This window comes from Chiloscyllium plagiosum, unplaced genomic scaffold (assembly GCF_037043375.1).
Source record: "Chiloscyllium plagiosum isolate Xiang-an unplaced genomic scaffold, Cpla_swu_hap1 HiC_scaffold_27, whole genome shotgun sequence".
In the NCBI taxonomy this organism is placed as follows: Eukaryota; Metazoa; Chordata; class Chondrichthyes; order Orectolobiformes; family Hemiscylliidae; genus Chiloscyllium; species Chiloscyllium plagiosum.
The window spans coordinates 17,838,318-17,853,594 of NW_028270165.1; the positions used below are offsets into that span (position 1 = coordinate 17,838,318).

The 15,277-nt window shown below is 46.3% G+C and overlaps 1 protein-coding gene across 1 annotated transcript in view; it reads right to left on the bottom strand.

Moving 5' to 3' along the window:
* Positions 1 to 15,277, bottom strand: part of LOC148143292 (uncharacterized) — a 91,020-nt gene that overhangs the window by 28,203 nt on the left and 47,540 nt on the right. The window contains 1 exon segment of the mRNA XM_087975799.1: positions 226 to 997. Within this exon segment, the coding sequence (XP_087831925.1) occupies positions 226 to 997 (772 nt within the window).

A 15,277-nucleotide genomic window follows, 5' to 3' on the forward strand; every position in this document is an offset into this window, starting at 1 on the left:
CAGGTCGCTGGCACTGAGGCAGTGCTGCTAACCGCTGAGCCACTGTGGGTGTGGGGTGCAGTCCAGCAGAAAACAAAAAAAAAGCGCCCATTGACTCTTCCATCACACCCACTGCCAGAAAGGGCAGCAAGTTCAGTCCTGGGGGTGATCCACAGCAACCTCACCGGCAGAATCAGATTGTTGGGAGCGCTGGTGTCCCCGCTGGTGCCTTTGCAAGTTGCAGGCCTGGGTGAAGGCCTTCCCGCACTCAGGGCAGCTGAAGGGCCTCTCCCCAGTGTGGACCCGCTGGTGCTTCAGCAAAGTGGAGGCCTGGGTGAAGGCCTTCCCGCACTCAGGGCAGCTGAAGGGCCTCTCCCCAGTGTGGACTCGCTGGTGCTTCAGTAGGTCAGAGGAATTGCTGAAGGCCTTTCCGCACTCAGGACAAGCGAATGGCCTCTCCCCGGTGTGGACCCGCCGGTGGATCAGCACATGGGAGAAATTGCTGAAGGCCTTCCCACACTCGGGGCAACTGAAGGGCCTGTCCCTAGTATGGACCCACCGGTGGGTAAGCAGGTTGGAGGCATGTGTGAAGGCCTTCCCACACTCACGGCAGCTGAAGGGCCTCTCCCCTGTGTGGACCCGCTGGTGGGTCAGCAGGGCAGAGGAATCGCTGAACCCCTTCCCACACTCTGGTCAGGAGAATGGCCTCTCCCCGGTGTGGACACTCTGGTGCCTCAGCAGGGTGGAGGCCTGGGTGAAGGTCTTTCTGCACTCAGGGCAGCTGAAGGGCCTCTCCCCCGTGTGGACCCTCTGGTGGGTCAGCAGGTCGGAAGAACTGCTGAACCCCTTCCCACATTCTGGGCAGGAGAATGGCCTCTCCCCGGTGTGGACCCGCTGGTGCTTCAGTAGGTCAGAGGAATTGCTGAAGGCCTTGCCACACTCGGGGCAGCTGAAGGGCCTCTCCCCCGTGTGGACCCGTCGGTGCCTCAGCAGGGTGGAGGAACTGCTGAATCCCTTCCTGCACTCAGGGCAGGAGAATGGCCTGACCCCAGTGTGACTGCACCGATGAGCCTCCAGGGCAGACGGAACACAGAAGAGTATCCCGCAATCACCACACTTCCACGGTTTCTCCACAGGGCAGGATTCCTCAGGTTTCTCCATGGCCAAAGCTTCAGCTGCACACAAATGTGTGTACAGCCTCTACCTGCTGTGAATCCCTTTCCAGGCCGTATAACTGTTTTAGGTTCCACACACAGTGCACTGCAACAGTAGGGACTCTCGTCCAGACCCAATGATGCTGAAAACGTACTGAACCACAAAGCTTTGCTCCTTTCCACAGAATCTTAGTCAAAAATAGTCACAGTCGCAATGGATTAAGCGACTGTCAGACATTGACGTGAAAGTGAGGACTGCAGATGCTGGAGAGTCAGTGTCAAAGTGCGGTGCTGGAATGGCACAGCAGGTCAGGCAGCATCTGAGCAGCAGGAGAGTCGACGTTTCGGACATAAGCCCTTTGTCTGTTGATTTTTAAACTTCAGTCTTCAGATCAAATACTCTGTAAAAATAGATTACAAAAGTGATCACTGTAAGTCCAGGGTAAAAATTCAGAACAAGCTTCTATTTTGTGCAGAACATTTTTTTCCTTTATTATTCCACAAAATTGAAAGCACCATCCCACTCATACACTCCCTCTCTATTCTCACTCCGCTCTAACTAATTCTCCTGAAGGTGCTGCTTCAGGATCTTACAGGGGCAGAAAAGCAAAAACATCAAGACTTACATCTCTTTTGAATTTTGGATAACTCCACCTGAAAGTTTATATTTTCCACGACATTGGAATACTGCTCAGAGTGAGCAGATCTGATTTTGGGAAGCCAAAAAAACTGTATAAATTCACGATGAACATGCAATACAGCTTCATTACAAACAACCAGACACAACATGGTTAGCGTCCTGGGGGGGCATCAAGGTACTGACACCAACACCAGTGAGAAAGTGAACATACAGATGTGACAAACATCTGTCTTTCATCTTTTAGAATGGGTTGCAGGTAAAATGAATATATAAATCCCAGATCTTCTTCCAGGTCACCTTCTCAAGATAACAAGGTTTTGTAACAAAAGGTGACATCTCAGCTCAGACAATGCATTAAAGGTGTGAGGTTAAGTGTCTGTCTGCATCCCAATATTGAATCAGGCTGGTTTTCTTTGACAAAGTGGAATTTACAAATTTATATATATATTCACTGCCTATATTGACTGCCTGCAGATTTGCAGTTTTTGAGCAAAATCGAATTTTTGGATCAGAAATTAGCTAACTGAAAGAAGACAGAGGGTGGTGGTTGATGGGAAATATTCATCCTGGAGTTCAGTTACTTGTGGGGTACCGCAAGGGTCTGTTTTGGGTCCACTGCTGTTTGTCATTTGTGAAAATGATCTGGATGAGGGCATAGAAGGATGGGTTAGTAAATTTGCGGATGACACTCCGGTCGGTATAGTTGTGGATAGTGACAAAGGATGTTGTAGGTTACAGAGATACATAGATAAGCTGCAGAGATGGGCTGAGAGGTGGAAAATGGAGCTTAATGTGGAAAAGTGTGAGGTGATTCACTTGGGAAGGATTAACAAGTATGCAGAGTACTGGGCTAATGGTAAGATTCTTGGTAGTGTAGATGAGCAGAGAGATCTCGGTGTCCAGATACATAGATCCTTGAAGGTTGCCACCCAGGTTGACAGGGTTGTTAAGAAGGCATATGGTGTGTTAGCTTTTATTGGTTGAGGGATTGAGTTTCAGAACCATGAGATCATGCTGCAGATGTACAAAACTCTGGTGCGGCCACATTTGGAGTATTGTGTACAGTTCCGGTCACTGCATTATAGGAAGGCGTGGAAGCTTTGGGAAAGGTTCAGAGGAGATTTACTAGGATGTTGCCTGGTATGGATAGAGGTTCTTATGAGCAAACGGTGAAGAACTTGAGGCTGTTTTCGTTAGAAAGAAGAACATGGAAAGGTGACTTAGTAATCAGAGGGTTAGATAGTTTGGACAGTGAATGCTTTTTCCTTGGATGGCGATGGCTAGCTCGAGGGGATATTGCTTTAAACTGAGGGGTGATAGATATAGGACAGATGTCAGAGGTAGTTTCTTTAGTCAATAGTAGGAGTGCGGAACGCACTGCCTGCAACAGTAGTAGATTCGCCAAATTTAAGGGCATTTAAATGGTCATTGGATAGGCATATGGACGAGAATGGAATAGTACAGGTTAGACGGTCTTCAGATTGGTTCCACAGGTCAGCACAACATCGAGGGTCGAAGGGCCTGTACTGCGCTGTAATGTTCTATGTATCTGCAAATATTCTGAAAATATAAGTTCACCCCATAGACTTTTATATACGTATGCGCATGCATGAGAGAAAGCAAATGTCTATTTCTGTGCTGTTTATCTCTGTGTATTTGATAACAAATGCTTTATTTCTGAGGATATAAATATTGTTACAAATCAGAGCTGCGTAATAATAGTTAGATGTAAGTGAGAGAGAATTCCTCAAATTGGGCGCTATAAGAATCCTGGGAGCCCTTTATTTCTGATCTACTTCCTAATGAACAAACATTAAGCATTGTCACCTTTTTTTTGTTTAATTTCCCTGCTACGACGAGTCTCTCTGTCTGGATGGTTGACAGGCTGGGAAATTGTGGATTAGGCCTTGATTGGCTGAATATTTTATTGATTTGGAATGTATCAAAGATGGGGGTGGGGTCAAAACTTCAGCAGAAATCCAGCAGAGCTGACAACAGTTGACATAGAACTCTGTAGGAACAGGGAGATCAACAGAGGACAGAGAAATCAGGACCTGAAATCCAATCTGACACCAGACTACCATGTTATCAGTGCTTTGATTAGTAGTGCCAACCCTCTACCTTAGCCGAGCTTCTCATTCAACTTGAATTCCATGTACCCCCTTGATATTCAGGATCCAATCCTTGTCATCCTGAAGCCATGTCTCTGTAAGGTGTCTCAGACCATAAGTATTCTTTTCTGTGTGCAGTCAATTCATTCACTTTATTATGATGCAGCACACATTCAAATACTGAGCTTTTAGTTTTTTTTGTGACCTTTAGAATCCAGCTTTGATTGCTGGTACATTTCTCCTCCTTGTCCCTTTCTATCGTTCTTGAAAGTTCATTTTCCATATCACTACATTGCTGACCTGCCATAATTTGGATTGGCCAGGCTAAATTGTGTCCAAGGATGTACAGATTAGGTGGGTTACCCATGGGAAATGCAGGGTTATAGTTTCAGAGTAATAAATGCAGGAGTAGGCTATTTGACCCATCGAGCCTGCTCCTCCATTCATTAAGATCATGGCTGATCTATCCATTGTCTCAGCTCCTCCTCCCTGCGTTATCCTGACTACCTTTAATTTCCCTACCCTGCAAAAACCAATCCAACTGTGTCTTGAATATACTTAATAAAACTGTCTCTACCTCTTCCTCAGGCAGAGAATTCCATAGATTCACTACTCTCCAGGAAAAGCAGTTTCTCCTCATCTCAGTCCTAAATCTACTCCCCCTAATCTTGAGACCAAATCCCTAGTTCTAGTCTAACTCACCAGCAGAAACGACTGGACAGGATAGGTGGGGTGGGGGTGGGTCTGGGTGGTATGCTCTTCGAGGGGTCAGCGTGGACTTGATGGGCTGAATGGGGCCTGATTCTGCACTGTAGGGATTCTATGATTTACCGCAGTTGTGTGTGCCCCATATCACAGCACCCAGAACTTCCCACCTTCAGCAAATTGAAAGACAGATCCCACCCTGCCCTCTCGTATGTGTGTTATCTAAATGCTTAATCGTTTCTAGTGAATACAGCCCACACCTCCCGCTGCTGCCAGTAACCTTTACAATGCTGATGAAACAATGCAATACCTGCAGTACTGAAAATTGTAAAGCTTCTAACGATACCAGTTACTGATTCACTGAACAGCGTTGGAAATACAGTGTTGGAGGCTGAATGAAATAAGCAGTTTAAAACAAAAACCAACCTAACCCTTCACTAGGCTCCCTGCTCAGCACATTGTACTTACTGCTAGTAAACCTTAAAGCACTTCATTCCCACAGTGCAATTAATTCCCACTTTCCATCAAAATCCCGGATGTGCTCCCTCACTCAGTTGCTGTCTCACAAATGAAAGCTTTCATTGTAACTTCTTCTGCTCCCAGGAAGGGCAAAGTATCTTTGAAAGCTGCTCTGAAAGTCTAGTCTTCACAACCACACTTCTACTTTCACAGAAGACGATTAGAGTCATACAGCAAGGAAACAGACCCTTCGACCCAACTCGTTTGTACCGACCAGATATCCTTAATTAATCTAGTTCCATTTGCTCGCACTTGGCCCATACCCCTCTAAACACTTCCTCTTCATGTATCCATCCAGATGCCTTTTAAAATGTTTTGTACCAGCCTCCACCACTTCTTCTGGCAGCTCATTCCTTACAGACATCACCCTCTGCATGAGAACGTTGCCTCTCAGGTTCCTATTAAACCTTTCCCCTCTCACCTCAAACCTATGCCCCATACTTTTGGATTCCCATATCCTGGGGAAAAGATCTTGGCGATGCTCCCTATCCATGACCCTTCTGAACTTCTATACGGTCACCCATCAGCCTCCAAAACTCCACGGAAAACAGCCCCAGTCTATTCAGCCTCTCCCTGGAGCTCAAACCTTCCAACTCTGGCAACAGCCTTGTAAATCCTTTCCGACTCTTTCAAGTTTCACAACATCTTTCCTACAGCAGGGAGATCAGACCTGAGTGCGGTATTCCAAAAGTGGCCTAACCAATGTCCTGTACAGCCATAACATTACCTCCCCACTCCTGTACTCAATGAACTGCCCAATAGAGGAACGCATACCAAACACCACCTTCACTGTCTGATCTACTTGCTACTCCACTTTCAGGGAACTATGAACCTGCACTCCAAGGTCTCTTTATTCTGCCACACTCCCTAGGACCTTAGGTGTATAAGTCCTGCCCTCATTTGTCTTACCAAAATGCAACACTTCATATTTGTCTAAATTAAACACCATCTGCTACTCCTTGGCTCATCAGCACATCTGATCAATTCTAATTTATAATGAACTTCCTTTCCTCTCTCATTCCCTAAAAGCAGAAACTCTCCATCCCACACACTCTCCCTCCATTCTCACTTTGTTGAACTTAATCTCTGCTGTACCTCATCCTGAAGGGTCTGGTTCATGCTGGTTAACAGGCCCACACTCAGGGGGAATCTAACTGAAACATACTGAATTGCCTGGACAGAGTGGTCATTGGGAAGATGTTTCCATTGATCAGAGAGTCTAGGACTCGAGGGTACAGTCTTCGAGGAAAGGGGAGACCTTTCATAACTGAGATAAGGAGAAACTTCTTCAGCCAGAGAGTGGTGAATCTATGGAATTCATTGCTACAGAAGGCTGTGGAGGCCAGATCATTGAGTATATTTAAGACGGGGATAGATAGGTTCTTGAATATCAAGGGGATCAAGGGTTATGGGGAGAAAGCAGGAAAATGGGGTTGAGAAATTTACCAGTCATGATTGGATGGCAGAGCAGACGCGATGGGCTAAATGGCCTAATTTCTGCTCCTATGTCTTATGGTCTTTGCGTGTGAGAACTGGGAGCAGGAGTAGGCCATTTGGTCTTTCGAGCCTGCACCAGCATTGAACAGATCATAACTGGAAATGAATATACCTACATTTGGGTGGACAGGCTGGGACATTTTTCACTGGAGCATAGGAGGTTGAGAGGTGACCTTATAGAAGATTATAAAATCATGAGGGGGAATAGATGAGGTGACCAGCGGGTATCCTTTCCCGAGGGAGGGGGTTTCAAGATGATGGAGCAAATTTTGAAGGAGAGAGGAGAAAGATTTAAAAAAGACACGAGGAGCACTTATTTTTTAAGAACGTGGCTTGTGTGTGGAATGAGTGTCCCAAGGAAGTGGTGAATGCAGGTACAGTGACATCATTTAAAAGACATTTGGAGAAGTAGATGAATAGGAAAGGTTCGGAGGGATATGGGCCAATCACTGGCAGATGGACCAGTTTAATTTGAGAACATAGCATGGACTAGTTGGACTGAGGGGTCTGTTTCTGTGCTGTATGACCCTGTATCTGTACTGGTCTTAAAACCATTTTCTTGGAGATCCATGATAGCGGTGGTCTGAGTGGTCTGCTGTGCTGGGCTCTGTCATACCCCCTGGCAAGGTGGACCTTGACCCCCCCCCCCCCGCAAAAAAAATTGCTAATATAAACTTACTGAACGTCTGGAGCTGCTATAATTGTGGTTTGACAGCTTTAAGACCAGGATGAAAGCAAACAAAGGAAAGGCGCTGAAGGGGTGCAGCAGGTAGAGCACTCCCCTACTGCATCAGGGGTGCATGGAGCCATTGCTCAAACTCCCAGGGCAGCCCCTTTGGGTTTAATGGGACAGCAGCAGTTACTCTCGGAGTTTGCCAAACTCTGAGAAAAGATTGAAGCAGCGGTGGAACCACTATCTGCCACGCTGGAAAAGCATGGAGCAGGAAATTCAAATGTTGGCCCGAAGAGAATAGGCAGCGGAGGAGAGGACCGTGGCATCGGAGACCGTGGCGGAGGTCTCAGGAGGAAGGATCCAAATGTTGGAAGACCAGGTTCGGGTCCTTCAGGAACAAGTGGGCGACCTGGAAAACAAAAGTAGAAGAAAAAGCTTACAGCTCTTGGGTGTTCCGGAACGCGAGGGAGGTGAAGACCTCGTTGGATTCCTGGAAAAGTGGCTCCCAACATTCCTGGGGCGGGAGTTGGAGTCGGGCCTGTTGAATGTGGAGTGGACCAACGGGATCACAATGCGCAGGTCCAGGCCGGATCCCTGCCCCCGCACGGTCCTAGTGCAATTCCTGCATTACAAAGAAAAACAGTTAGTGACTGAAACAGCAAGAAGACTGGGAAGCGATCCAGAGGCTTTAATGCACAAAGGCTCAAGAATAATGTCTTTTCAGGACTTCTCAGGTCCCAGAATTAAGAAGAGAAGGAATTTGATGAGGTTGAGAAAATTAAGGGATCTGAACAATCAATATTACTTCAGGTACTTGGCCGTGTTGCATTTCTCTCATGGAGGGGTAGTATATAATTTTGATTCAGCAGGAAAAGCAAAGGACTATGTGAATTCTCTGAATTAAAGGACTCCAGTCGGGGTGGAGGGAGGGGGCATCGTTACAGACAATGGTACAGTTTTTTTGCCCCTTCCTGTCTCCTCTCTCCACTTATTTTGTGGTTATCAGTTTTATACCAACTGCCTTGAAGTAAAACCAGAATGATTTAGTATATCGGTCAGTTGGATATTATCTGGGGCCTTTGTTTTACTGCTGTCCTTTTGGTTTTGGATTAGTGGTGGTCACACCTGCGGTTCAGATGTATGGAGAAAGGGTGTGTGGGGGTTGGGTGGGAAATGGACATCCATTGTTAACTCTCAGAATGTAAATAACATGTTTTTCATCTGTGAATTCCCTGGGGCTAGGGCACGGCCTCAGCTGGAAGGAGCCGGGATGGTAGCAAGGATTGGGAGGAGTGCACCCTATGGGTAGGGATGAGGGAGATCTCTAGTGGTAGTGGGGGTTATTTGGGTGTTTGCTTAAGTTATATGTAGTGGTTAGTTAGTGTTTTAGTTGTAGTAGCTTTTACACTTTATACATTTATTGTCTTTGTCACTCGCCGCACTTCAGATAAGCTTCCTCCTCTCGGGAAACCACGGGCTGTTCTGGATGACCATGGCTAGTGATTCGTTCAGGTGGTGCACCTGGAATGTAAAAGGGAGCCATTCCCCCATTAAAAAGAAAGAAGGTTCTGTCAAACCTCAGGGAGGAAAGGATGGACATCGCCCTGCTGCAAGAAACACATTTAACCGATAAGGAATATCTGAAACTGCAGCAAGGGGGGTTATGATAGGGTATTCTTCGCCTCCTTTAGCTCCAAGAGTAGAAGAGTGGCTATATTGGTAAGAAGGAACCTTCCTTTCCAGGCAATTGAGCAAAATAAGGACAAACATGGACTGCCCATCGTTCTTAAAGCTCAACGACATGGAGAAGAGTATGGCGTCCTGAATGTGTATCCTCCCCACCCTCCACGTGCACCCTCTTACATTTCTGATTGATGCAGTTGCTAAATTAATGAGTCTTGGGGTGCACAGCACGATCATAGGAGGGGATTTTAATTACCTAATAGATCCTGAGGTAGACAGGGTGACAAAGGGCCTGGCATGTATGACTGCACAATCTAAGCAGTTGGTGGACATGATTAGTTTCCCTACAGTGTAGAAACAGGCCCTTCGGTCCAACAAGTCCACACTGACCCTCCGAAGAGGAAACCACCCAGATCCATTTCCCTCTGACTAATGCACCTAACACCATGGGCAATTTAACATGGCCAATTCACTTTACCTGCACATCTTTGACAGTGGGAGGAAACCAGAGCACCCGGAGGAAACCCACACAGACATGGGGAGAATGTGCAAACTCCACACAGACAGTTGCCCGAGGCCGGAATTGAACCTTGGTCCCTGGTGCTGTGAGGCAGCAGTGCTAACCACTAAACCACCGTGCTGCCCCAGTGTGAGGAGTTGGGGGTTAGTGTATGTATGGAAGCACCTCCACCCAAATGGAAGAGACTTTACTTTCTGTTCCAACCCACACAAGTGCCACACGCGAATTGACATATTTTTTATGCCATTGGATTATTTGGACAGAACATTGGCTTGTAAAATTGGGCAGATAGCTGTCTTGGACCATGCGCTAGTGTATTTAGATGGTAAAATCATGGGTGGTGGAATGGATGGCACTGGCGCACGGACCCATTCCTGTTAAGGGACAGCAAATTCGTTGAGTACATCACAAGAAAGTTCAGGGCCTTCTGGAATATCAACTCCAGTCAGGCCAGTAATCCGGCAATACTGTGGGAGGCCACTAAGGCATATTTATGAGGCCTAGTTATTTCGTATTCAACAACTCTAAGGAAGCAGAGGGAGGAGCAACAATAGATGCTGAGGAAGTATATTATATTAGGCCTTCACTGGTCAAGCTGCAGCTCTCCGGGCTGCTCTCGACTCATTGCACACACAGGTGGCAAAAAAGGGTCTCCTTCGCCAAACAAAGATTGTTTGAATTTGGAGAACCTGCCCCTCCCCAGTATAAAGGCGGAACAGGTTTCCCTGTTGAATGCCCCTATGACGATACAGGAGGTGCAGGAAACAATAAAGCATCTCCAGAGTGGCAACACACCGGGGTCAGATGGATTCCCAAGTGAATTCTATAAGGAATTCATAAATGCCACCTCTGGGGGTGTATAGCTATTCATATACACAGGTTTGTCTTCCACCCTCTCTTAGAGAGGGTAATATCGCCTTCATTTTAAAGAAGGGGAAAGAGCTTGAAGAATGTGCTTCATACAGACCCATCTCACTGTTGAATGTAGATTTTAAAATTCTACCCAAGATACTGGCCTTGAGGTTGGAAAAGGTGTTGCCCTATATTATGAAAGAAGATCAGATGGGTTTTAAGGACCGTAGCTCCTCCAACAATATCAGGAGCGTACTGACCATAGTGCAGGTATGCCAGCAAAGATTGATCCCGGGTTCAGTGGTTTCCCGAGACGCAGAAAAGGTGTTTGACCGGATAGGATGGCTGTACCTGTTTGGGGTCCTCAAGCGTTTTGGTCTGGGGGGGGGGGGGGGGTTCCTTTGCTAGACGGGGTAGTGGTGTTGTACAATGATCCTAAAGCAGCAGTCATCACAAACAGCACAAAGTCAGATAACTTTCATATTGGGAGGGGTAGTCGACAGGGGTGTCCTCTTTCACCACTGCTATTTACCTTGGCAATTGAGCCATTAGCTGAGGCTATCAGGTGGGATCCTGAAATAGTGGCGCCAGAGGTGGGAATGGGCAAGCATAAGATCACACTATATGCTGATGATGTCCTTTTGTTCTTGGTCAATCTGGAGGAGTCAGTTCCTCGATTGATTCAAACAATTAATGTGTTTGGCAGTTTTCGGGCTACAGGATCAACTTTAGAAAATTGGAAGCCAAGCCGGTGGGGGGATTAGTGGAGGTGCCTGATCTGAAGGATAGAATGCAGTCCCTGTTTAGATGGTCATCAAAAGGATTTTTTGTATTTGGGAATGTTTATTACTCCTGCTTTCCACCAGCTGTATAAAGCTAACATGTACAGTTACTGGAGAGGATAAAGCAGGATTTGCAGATTGGGAGGGATTACCGTTCTCATGGTTCGGCCAAATAGCTCTGATTTAAAATGAATGTTCTTCCTCGCCTGTTGTACCCCATGAGAATGCTTCCGTTGTTGCTACCCAGATGAGTATTACTGAGGCTTGATGGTTGGCTCGGTTATTTTATTTGATGTCGCAGGTGCCCCCTAATTAAATTTACCAAATTGCAGCTCTCGCAGGATGAGGGAGGGTGGACCTTCCGGACTTGAAGAGATATCAAATAAGCGCTTTGTTAGCATATGTGGGTGACTGAGCACAGAGGGATTTGATTTGACGTTGAAGCCTCAGTTGAGATGTCCCCTCAGTTCATCTATTATTCATGGATAAGATGAAATCCATAACCGAGCAGTGTAAGAATTCAATCATTTTAAATACAGTGAAAGCCTGGAGGATAATGAGACAAGACAAGGGCAATTGGCTTAAGACCTCGCCGTTTACCCCATTGGTGGGAGTCCAAGGATTTAAACCTGGGGCAATGGACTCCGGCTTTAAGTCATGGGAGAATAAGGGAATCTCCTGTCTGGGAGATTCATGCAAGGGGGAGGTCTTGATGACATTTAGCCAACTAAGTCAGAAATATGGATTGTCTAATAGGAGCCTTATCCGTACTTTCAGATAAGGGATTATATACAGAGGAAGACCACACTCCTGGCTCAGCTTTACAGGTCAGACGTGGAGAAAAGACTGCTCCGGTGTACAGGCGCTCTTTCAGTTAGTACTTTGTATCATTTACAGAAGAGACGTGCCTTAAGGGACATGGAGGGACTCTGTAGGACGTTGAATCAGGAGCTCGGAGAGGATATTTCATTGGAAGTATGGGAAGATATATGGGAAAATGTAAGGAAAATTTCAATATGTAACAAAGCACAGGCCATTCAATTGAAGAATTTACACAGCGCTCATTTGACGTTAGAGAGGCTAGCTAAGTTCAAGAGAGTGGCATCACCAGGGTGTCCCAAATGTAAAATTAATATGGGCACTCTCACACACTGCTATTGGTTATGTTGTAAGATCCAGCGATATTGGAGTGCTATCGTAAGGGAGCTGAAGGACATCCTAGGGATTGAAGTTAAAGTGGATCCTACTTCTGGAGTTGCCAAATTTGTCTTTCTGGGGGAACAGGGAACAGACTGTGTAACATTCTTACCCACTGTGCAAGGAAGAACATTTTTGGACGTTGGAAAATTCCCCCAGGGCTTATGGGGTGGCATAGGCTGGTGATGGAACTTCCATATCCGCCACAGATTCACCTGCACCTCCACCCACATCATCTACTGCAGCCGGTGTGGCCTCCTCTATATTGGGGAGACAGGCCGCCTACTTGCGGAGCGATTCAGAGAGCACCTCTGGGCCACCCGGACGAACCAACCCAATCACCCTGTAGCACAGCATTTCAACTCCCCCTCCCACTCCACCGAGGATATGCAGGTCATTGGACTCATCCACCTCCAAACCACAACAACCCGACGGTCGGAGGAGGAGCGTCTTATCTTCCGACTGGGAACCCTCCAACCACAGGGGATGAACTTGGACTTCACCAGTTTCGTCATCCCCCCTCCCCCCACCTTGTCTCAGCCGAATCCCTCCAGCCCGGCACCGCCTTCCTGACCTGCAGTCTTCTTCTTGACCTCTCCGCCTCCACCCTACTCCGACCTATCACCCTCACCTTGACCTCTTTCCACCTATCACATTTCCAACGCCCCTCCTCCAAGTCCCTCCTCCCTACCTTTTATCTTCTCCTGCTGAACACTCTCTGCTCATTCCTGAAGAAGGGCATGTGCCCGAAACGTCGAATCTTCTGTTCCCTAGATGCTGCCTGACCTGCTGTGCTGTTCCAGCAATAAAGTTTCAGCTTTGATCTCCAGAGTCTGCAGACCTCACTTTCTCCTCGATGGAACATCTCCCCCAAGATTACCTCACAAATATGGTGCAGTTTTACAAGACATGGCAGCCTTTCTAAATTATATTGATGCAGGCTTATCGGCAATATTAATTAGGGCCGTGGTATAGCCATGGGAATCAGTCTGGGCACCCGTGGGACCCTGGAGGGGGAGGCTGGGGAAAAAGAATACGGGTACAATAACTGGTGCTCCCAGGGATGGGAACCTCAGTAGAGGTGTAGTGAGTGAAATAGAATAAAGTAATGTGATATAATTTGAGTTAATTTGAATTCAGTTTAATTTAGTTTTTATTTAATTTGATTGCAGTTTAGTTTAAGCTAAGTTTGTTCTGGTAGAATAGTAGGTAGTTCATCATTAATAGTATTGTGATATGACATTGTTGCACTGCATATATCTTTCTATTTTGGTATTGTTCTTTTTTGTCTATAGATGTTTTGTGAAAGATCTGAAAAAGTTTCTAAAAATATTTTTGAAAAAAAACACATTTTCTTGCCTTCCCCGATAACTAATTTTGAGATTCAAAAGTCAGATGAACTCCGCTTTGAATATATTCAATGTCTCCCTAACTGCAGGAAGACATCCCCACTTCTGAACGCCATTCCTCTTGCTAACATATCACTTGCAGTGCTTGCTGCACCTATCTGACAACTGGCATTGACTGGAGTAGAAAGCCTGAGTAGAAGGTAGCCGAGGCACCTTTGTACATCTACTCATCATTCCTGATGAAGGGCTTTTGCCCAAAACGTTGACTGACCTGCTGTGTTTTTCCAGCACTAAATTTTTGACTCTGATTCCAGCATCTGCAGTCTTCACTTGCTCCACAACCCAATATATCACCATTTAAACAACGTATCTCCTTTCTGTTATTTTTTACAGGAAAGGCTATAACTTCACAATGTGTTACTGCATTTGCCAAATAAGACACATACCTAAATTAACTTTGCTGCAAGTCAAGAACTGAACGCCAGAATGAAAAAATAAAATGGAAAAGAGCGTGTTGTACTCACAGATTTTGGACAGACGGAAGAAGTTGAAGTTCAATCTTCATTCAGAGAGAGAGAGGAGCAACACCATCTTCACAAGCTCATGGTCCAACTTCCGCATTCAGATATGGTGGGGGGAGGGGGGGGGAGTAATCAAAAGCCGGAGGACCACATTCTTTCCGGTCTGCCAGTGCTTCCTATTGGTCCAGTAGAAGAATGTCGTGCGCTGTTTCCGCCGGCAGCGAAGAGCATGCGCAGTATTTTGCTGACACCGGCGTACATGCGCAGTGCTTGCTGACACCGAGAAGCATGCGCAGAATGCTCAATGGAGATGCTGGTGCAACTGACAGATTTACAGTGTCCAAATGCCAATAAGAAAAAAACAATCAACAGTTTATTCCTTTTTCATTTTGTCTGGCTGCTCCACTTTTATATGTCTTTTCCCCAGGATAGAGGAAGTCCAAAACTACGGGGGCATAGGCTTAGGCTGGGAGGGAAAAGGTTTAAAAGGGACCGAACTGGTAACATTTTCACGCAGAGCCCGAGACAGTGGTCTAATCTGGAACAATTACGACATTTAAAAGGCATCTGGATGGGTATATGAATAGGAAGGGTTGAGAGAGAGAGAGATGGGCCAAATGGTGGCAAATGGATCACGAGATTAATTTAGAATATGTGGTTTGCGTGCTGTGCGTCTCTATGACTCTATTTGTACATAATCTGAACCAAGACTAGGAATAGGCCATTCCACCTTTACAGCCTGTCCTCAACTGTGGCCTAACTGTACAGACTTCAATGCAAGTTTCAGAAAGGTGTCTGCACCTTTTTAAACAATTGAACATGCTTTCAGACTTTACCAATGTTTCTTAATAAATCATTTTAGCCATTTTCAATGTTAAAGATCAGCGATTTCTCAACCACCTCCCCTCCAACCACCCCTCCCCCATCTTCCAGGTAGAGTCATGACCATCCATTCACTCTCTGTCCTTAGAAAGGCTTGATACAGTGATCAATGAAGGCTCGAGGCACGAGAAAGGATGGGAGTGGGGGTGCAGGTAGAGAACTTGGACGGGAGGCAGAGGCTGGGAGGAAGAAAGAGAGAAAATGGACATGGGG